We start from the raw sequence: 8,395 nt of genomic DNA on the forward strand, positions 1-8,395 counted from the left end.
TCTGTTATAACCATAGGTCTGTCATAAAGTTTTATTTCACTTCAACACAAGTAATAATAACAAGAAGTACAAATGTCAGTCTGCACCACAGTGTACAGGAGGCTGTGATGTAACACAGCCCTGCTGAAGTTTGAATTTCGCTTCGTAAGCTCCGTCTGCGCCGGCGGCCTCTGCTGCACCTACTAATCACACTAATAACATGTCTTATTTCTCTGTGTTACATCAGATGACACTGCGGAAGCTTCTTGACCACCTGAAGCTGGTGGCGTCCCACCAAGAGGTGAACAAGATGACGTGCCAGAACCTGGCGGTGTGCTTCGGCCCGGTGCTGCTGAGCCAGCGTCAGGAAGCGTCCTGTCACACCAACCGAGTCTTCATCGACTCGGAGGAGCTGGCCAGCGCGCTGCACTTCAAAAAACACATCGAAGTCCTGCACTACCTGCTGCAGCTGTGGCCAGGTGATTACATCTGTGTGACAACATGTCATTTCCAGCCCTGCTACTGTCTGTATGTGTGCTCTGTTCTTGCCCGGCCTTTCTGCCTGAGGCTGTTGTGAAGATCAGTGCCAGCTCTGCGGTTCAGCTCTACAAAGGGCTGTTAAAGGGCTGGGCTGCTTTTATGCTTGAGGTTACCCACTGCTGGCACGAGTGCAGCTGATAGCCACCGGCCACCATGTGTTGGCTCCTCAGAGATGAAACCCTCCACAAGTGCTTCATCATGGTCGGCTGAGTCAGTCAGAGCCAGGCCAGTAAGCCCCAGCGTAGACCAAACTTCTAAAGGCGTGGTCCCTCCCCCTAAACGCCCTCCTCCCTCCTCTCGGCCTTTAGATAAATCCGTGAGCAGGGACAGATACCCAGCTTCACTCGGCACAGGTCATCTGTCTGCCTGCACAGCTGCTCCCTGCCAGCTGCAGCTGTCTGCTCCGTGTGAGGCATGAAGAGAGTCAACAATTATTCAAGAGGGAAAACGTCAGACTGCTCATTTAATTAGTAAACCTAAAGCTAAGACTGCCTAACTGTATCAGGGGTGATTTTCTCAGTGCACACCTTTTACAAAATGCACATGCACATGCTGTGTTTTGAAAAACATCAACATCATCATCATCATCATCATCATCATCTCATTACATCACAGATGAGATGTAGATCCTTCTCTGTAGTGTGCAGCTCTACCCAGATCAGCCTCAGATAGACGTCTGAAGAAGAACTAGTGGAGCCTTTAAGGCCCCGTTCACACTGGGGAAATCAATCCAGCTAGAGTGGGATTTGGGCCGTATCCGGATATATCCTGTTTTAGTGTGAACACTGCGAATCCGGCTATATCCATCCTGATTTCAATCCACCTCATGGAGGTGGATCTAGCCGGATTGGCTCAAATGTGGCTCAGGTCTGAACGCAAATGCAGATAGCGAATCCGGCTAGCGACGCGATACTTCTGGTTAGTGACATGCTACTTCCGGTTAGCGATGTGCTACTTCCGGTTCACGGGGAGTGACACGGGACAAAAAAAACGCACGACGCATGCGCACACGCGGCCCTACCACGGCCTGAATATTGGTGCCTCTATATTACAAGACGCCACCTGGTGGTTTGGAGGACTGCAAACAAGCCAGATTGAGTGCGGACATGCTTGTGTGATAGCCAGATTTGAAAATAGGTCTGAACGTATCCAGCTTAAAGACTATCCAGATACAATCCTACTCTAGCTGGAATGACTTTCTCCAGTGTGAACGGGGCCTTAGTAAATGTAACTGCACCCCCTGACTCCCACATTGAACCAATTCTGTGTAAAACCACTGAAACTGAACACCCTCCACCCTCCTTTATGTCACCCAGACAAGGAGACGAGAATGATAGCGACTGTATAAGGCAGGCAGTCAAACAGAAGCACAAGTGGAGCATCAAACATTGGAGGAAAAAAATTTGTTTCTGGAGGGGGAGAGGCTGTCCTGCATTCTGTGCTGTTGGGGGGAGAGGACAGAGCAGAATGCAGGACAGCCTGGACTATAATTAAAAACATTCCAGGCTTAACCTTACCCTGCAGCCCCTGAAGCGTCACCCTAACATTTCACAATCATTATGGGATGTTTTCAGCCACCTCTTCACGCCTCTCTCTCTCACACACACACACACATACCAAACTCTCCGAGGTGTTGTTGCTCAGGGGGCTTTGACTGCGCATGTGGGCAGAGAAACATTTACAGGAAGTGTCAAAGAGCATAAGTGTGTTGAAGATCTGCTCTGTGTTCAGACATGTTTTAAAAGCACTTTATTTAGCATCTTTACGCTCGTTTTCGTCCGTACAAGATGCTTTTTTTCTCCTCTGCTGACAGCTAATAACTTCATCAGTGTCATCACTGTATCATGTCTGAGATTAAATAACACGGTGTCTCTAAAAGGAGGATCATTTCTGTTTGTTTTCATTGATAATTGCTCGAGTCTTTAGCCTCAGGAGACGTGCAAAGCGTGCAATCTAAACACTACATCAGCAGCAGCAGCCGAGGTTTTTTATAATTCATCAGCATATCTGTGTTAAAACTGTTTCACAGACACGTCTTCATGCACAGGAGCCCAAATGTTTTTTTTTACATTGTACGTCTTAAAGATGATTGACAGCCCTAACTGTGTGTTTGTTCCTTCCCCCAATGCAGTAAGAGAGAGCTAGCGCTGTCTGCAGGTGTAGGTTACAGGACAGACAGGTAACCGGACTGTGCTGGTTGTGCTGGCGTGCTCGCTCCTCCTGTTTTTATAGTGCAGTCAGATGATTCCTTCATAATGTTCCGAATCAGGTTAATTTTTAAAGTCTGGTTTAGTCAGCAGTTGATAACAAACAGCAGAGAAGGATGGTGTGTGACTTCAGCATGTCGTCTGACTCGGCATGACCTCGACTAATAGTTGTCTTGATGAGAGTGAGGTCAAAACAAGGCTTGTAGTTTTAAAGCATGTTCAAGCATGTTTGTTCATGAAGTTACAAAAAAACATATTTTCTCACTCATGGTGTTATCGAGCCAGCGTTTATAGACACATCTGCCGTCACAGCTCACTGTTTACCATGGAGGTGGAAGGAGTTCTATTTATGGAGTTCACAGTGATGGATCTTTCCATAAACATGGAACGTTCCGGTTACTCGGGATAATCCATGAGCAGTTTTTACTGGAACTGCTTTCTTCAATGAAAACAGTGAGCTCTGTTCTGTGTATTGTTCATAGTAACCAGGACCATTGCTCAGGTCAGATGCTGGCCTCCTTTCACCTGCATTGTACTGGACTGGAGCTAACAGGACTTTTTCACATGGCAGAGTGCGGGGATTGAATCGCTTTTGGAGCCAGCCCCCTAGAGGCCACAGGGTGAACTGCAATTTAAACACTTTTGCTTCATTTCTCAGACCCAGTGGTGGCTGCTTGGATCTGAGGAGTAGTCAGTCATTCATACCAATTTTCCCTTTGGGGGATTACTAAAGTAACTCTTAATCTTAATCTTAATTCATTTGATTGTTGTACACAACCTCACCACCAAATCCTGCACACAGGTCCTTTAAATAACCGGAGAATACACTGAAATGAGTTACCTACCTAAATCCTGGATCCTGTCAGCAGGGTTCGTGGGCTTCCTGGTCTCTGTCCCGGCAGCAACAGTTTACCTCGAAAATGTCCTAAAATGAGAAAATACGGGTTTTTGTAATTCACGCGTTTAAATGGTTTGTAAGCTGATTTACATTTGATTGACTTCCCTGTTTGTCTCTCTTCTAGTTGTGGATCCACACGGCCAGTCCTCTTCTCAGACCCCAGCAGCCGACCTCCCGTCAGCTCCTCTTGTACGGCGGAGGAAAGAGCGCCCCCAGGTGCTGAACCTCTCTGAAGCAGAGATGGCTGGCGTTCTACGACCCAAACCAGGACGCCTGGACAGCCCGAGCAACCGCTACGCCGGCGACTGGAGCGGCTGCGGCGAGAGCTACTTCCCCTCTGACATGCTGCTGCCTCCCAGCAAAGAGGAGGCGGACTACGATGACGTCCCCTCAGAGGACACAGAGGCAGCAGGAGAGGTTCAGGAGAAGCAACAGGACGACAAGCAGCTGGAAGTCACAACTCCTGTGACTGATTCTGCTGAGCAGGAGCAACCTCAGAGAGGGGAGGAGGCGAAGGAGGAGGAAAGAGGGGAAGAGGAGGAGGAGGAGGAGGAGGAAGGAGAGAGTGACAGTTCAAACAATGAGCAGCCATTAAAGGAACAGGAGGAAGAGGAGGAGGAGGAGGAGGAGGAGGACAGGGTGTGTAACCACATCCTGCCCCCTCGGTTGCCCAAAGAACACACCTACCAGGCCTACATGAAGATCCAGGACATCAGCCCCGTGCTGAGCAACAGGGTGAACCTGAGAGACCTGCAGGAGAGCATCGACACGCTGATAGGAAACCTGGAGCGAGAGCTCAACAAGAACAAGCTCAACGTCGGATACTGACTCATCAAGCCCGGCGAGGCTCGGGGGGAAAAACCTTCTGTACAGATCACGGTGCTTGGTGCATGGAGACTCTGTGGCGTCACCATGGCAGCATGTGGGCTCGGCGCTGCTTTAAAAAACAAAAACGTAAAGGACGAGATGAGGAGGAATGTAACAGGACTTGTGGAGGTTGTACCTTACCCATAGACATTCCGTAAAGCTGATATTTCCTTTGATGTCGTCGCCGTCGTTTCAGTCCAGTTCTGTGTTCCATGTTGTTATTGTTGCTTCTCTTCTTATTAGAAGAACCGATTGACCCCTCGGGGGTTTAAAAGGTGCCTTAATTGTGTGAAGGTGGTACATCAGGAGGACAATCCACCCTGAAACGAAATGCGTCCCCTCCTATGAGCTTTGACACAGTGTTTCATCATCGCAACATACGTTTAGGTACAAAGAAGCTGACAACATATTCAAACTGTGCATCTGAAGAAGCATTGTTATTATTATATTGAGTCGTGGAGCCTCCACTCTGCTGTTATTGACCAGAAAATTGATTTTAATTCAGAAAGTATTGAATTCCACAGCTGCTATATTCGACTTCTAGTGTTAACTTAAGATTGTAGGATGGACATTCTGTCTTGGGGTGGATTTCCTTTTTTTTTTTTTTTTTTTAAGGCAGCAAAGAGCTTTTCTATTAAGGTATAAAACACTAAATGTTGTACAACAATAATGCACTTATGAAGCAGGCAGGAGTGTAGATTATGTCATTAAGGTTCATGCAGTATAAGAAATACTCCGGCTGTGTTCTGAACAGCCGTCAGTAGTATTCACAGACGTGTTTGACATGAAGCTGGCAAAGATGTGGAATCATCATTTAAAGGTAGGGTAGGAGATTTTGAAAACTCAGTGAGAGTCAGCCAGATTTGGAAAGTAAACACACGCCCCTTTCTCTCGGAGCTCACCCCGAAGCCACGCCTCCCAATCACATGGACGCGCATTAACCTGAAGACGAGCTGCGGTCTGTGACTTCGGCCATCATGCACGTACCTCTCTGGTGCACGCAGAGCAGGAAGAGAGTGACAACCAGCCAATACTCCGCGCAGGGTCCACCCAGAGGATTGGCTGATGTTTTTAGTGTTTTATAGCTTCCACAGATGATTCATATTCTTCGTTTTAATGAGAAGCTGACGAACTAATCGGTTGCTATCGGATTGTAAAGAGAAGTTACACTAATTTAACAAAATGTGCATCAGAATGAAATCTCCTACCCGACCTTTAATATGTTTATTTTTTTAGTTAAATGTCTTGCTCAGAGTCAGATGAGAAGATCAATACCACTCCCATGTACAAAATGTGAGCTAAGGAGACGGTTAGCTCAGGTTAGCTCAGTGTACAACATACATTTCCAGTGGTACACAGGTGTGTCGCTAAAATAAGCTAACATGTTATTGATCTTTTCATCTCATCTCATCGCTCCAGGAAGCGAAACATGTTTCTGTTTTCTTTAAAAGCTCCACGCAGGTCACTCTTTCTGCTTCTCTCCCCTCTTTCATCCAAACAGTGAAAACGACAATGTGAAGCACAAAATGTTCATTTTTTTCCGAGCTCACCCTGTTATAGTACGACTTCGGTAGCTGCCTATATAAAGGACGTTTTCAGCAATCCAGGGATTCAGAATGATCAGTATTTAACCTATATGTATATGTATATAATTATATAAATGTATTGGGAGTATATTATTTTTACAGCTTATATTTGGACGGCGTATTTAAATACTTCCGATGACCTCGTAGTGTTTGACTTCGTGTAGCAATAGTCGCTTCTTACCTTCCTTCGAGCTACCTGTACACATCTTAATGTGCTGGACTAATGGTACAACTTTAGCTGTAAGATATATGACAAACCCGTGCTCTTGATATTGTTATTTTTGTTATATTGTGTATATATTTGACATATTGTTCCGTGTCTCTGGTGGACTAAAGCTGTGTTCGTGAATTTTGGTGTTTTTTTTTTTGTTTTGTTTTTTAAAGGTACTGAACGTTGCATGGTCAAAAGCTTTACTGACGTTAATAACAAGGTTCTGTCTCATCTGCCTTTGTATTTCATATTTATGTGTAAAATAAGACTATTTTGTAATTGTGCTCACACACGTTCGCTGTTCCTTTGACTGACAGGTGTAAGAGTTTTCTCCTCCAAAGGACAAAGAGAGACAACATGGCGGTCATTGTCACCACATTTCTAAGTAGCATTTGTAATTTCTTGGATTTGTCCAACAGACTAATCCAAGAAATTACAATTACAAAATGTGAAGATTGAATCTGAGGTTCATTCCTCCAGAGATCACGTTCGCCTGTGACCTCGAAACGCAAAGACAGTTTTTCTGGTTCAAGTGGGGCCTGTTTTTTGATTGGTTGCCTCCTGATCCTGAGCCACGGCCTCAACAAATGTGTTAAACATCTTCCCAAAATATCAGTTATAGTTATAGCTCTGTCTGTTGTGACTCTTTGTCCCCTGGAGGAAGCAGTGCTACGTTGAAAGCATCACCAAACAGACTTTGTATTGATCCCAAGAAATGTACGGTCATAATAAAGTATATAATTTTACATCACGTGTGGCCGCTGCGTCTTTTTAAACATTCATCAAAAAATAATTATGTGGGAAAATAAAACTGAATCTGAGCTTTATTTTAATATTTATATATAAAAAAACGTTCTGCACTCCACAGTGCAAATAGGAGGTCTTAAATGACTTAGCCATGATAACCAGGTGCCCGAACCATCATGCTCCAGTGTGTCCTGGGTCTGCCCCAGGGGTTACATCTCTCAGCTGGCCTGGGAGTGCTGCAGTGTCCCCCCTCAGATAAGCTAAAGGAGGTGGCTGGGGAGAGGGAGGCCAGAGTTTCCTCTTTTTAGGACCGGACCCTGGAAAAGCAGAAGAAAATCAATGGATGCAGAATGGAGAGACAAACAACTTCTTAGAGACTTTAAAGATGTAAATTGTGCATCATCATCATCATAAAAGTGATCCACACGTGAAAAAACCCTGGAAAAGGCTCAGAGGTCAAAAGGTTAAACTCAGCTACTGTAATTTCCTGAAGAAAAAATTATGTTTTTAGCTAAAGATACTCGCACATATCTGATTGTGCAGCTGTTTAAACAACTATTTGCTCTAAAAATAGACCTGACCTCTGGGTCTGCACCGTCACATCTCCTCTCTCCCACGTCTGGAATTCATTCATAAAAACTTCGTCCTGACATTCTGGTGTTTCAAAAAGACTCGACGCTGCAGCCACACTTTCCCAGAATGATCCAGGCTTTGATGGAGCGCTGTAACCCGGCCTCGGCAGAGAAGAGAAAAATAAGTCGGGGAATTGCCCCCGATGGCTTGTGGGAATCTCCCAGAATGACTTTTTGCTTCAGGGACATTCCCAGCATGCAGCTGTGTTTAGCTGTCCAGTAAAATCCACTGCTGGAAATCTGCTATTCCACCAAACACCAGGGACGTTCCACCACACATGTACCGCCGCTCAAATAGTTAAATGTCATTTGTATGTGAAATATTTTGCACTGAAATGAGCTATAAATTCAAACAGGGGGAAAAAAGAGTGCACCCGGGCGGCTCCAGCTGAGGCGATACACATCTCTGGCAGCCAGAGAGTGAGGAGCAGCCGGGGGCCCTGTCAGCACTAAATGGTTTTCAGGCCTGTTTGATGTCACTACAGGAGGTTCAGATCATATTTTTATGGCTGCGCTGAGCAGGTATGAGGAAGCTGTAGGGTACAGAGTGTACAGATACCTGCCTGCTTCAGACACCGTTCAGACCGGAGCCAGATGTTTTACTGTCAGGTTGAAAGTGTATATAATCGTTTCGAGGCTAATGTTCCCGGCAGTCTGAGTTATTTTTGGGTGTTTAAGTAGAAAAAAAAATGGGGCACTCGATCTGTCCTGTTTATTTTACCGAATCC

At 45.6% G+C, this 8,395-nt stretch overlaps 1 protein-coding gene across 1 annotated transcript in view; it reads left to right on the forward strand.

Moving 5' to 3' along the window:
• The window catches only part of syde2 (synapse defective 1, Rho GTPase, homolog 2 (C. elegans)), a 36,751-nt gene extending 31,328 nt beyond the window's left edge, over positions 1 to 5,423 (forward strand). Inside the window, exons 7-8 of the mRNA XM_028403135.1 lie at positions 227 to 458; positions 3,749 to 5,423. Coding sequence (XP_028258936.1) covers positions 227 to 458; positions 3,749 to 4,452 — 936 coding nt within the window. The 3' untranslated portion in view covers positions 4,453 to 5,423. The remainder of the gene's footprint in view (positions 1 to 226; positions 459 to 3,748) is intronic.
• Positions 5,424 to 8,395: the final 2,972 nt, after the last annotated feature.

The sequence above is a fragment of the Parambassis ranga genome, chromosome 4 (assembly GCF_900634625.1).
Source record: "Parambassis ranga chromosome 4, fParRan2.1, whole genome shotgun sequence".
Taxonomy (NCBI): domain Eukaryota; kingdom Metazoa; phylum Chordata; class Actinopteri; family Ambassidae; genus Parambassis; species Parambassis ranga.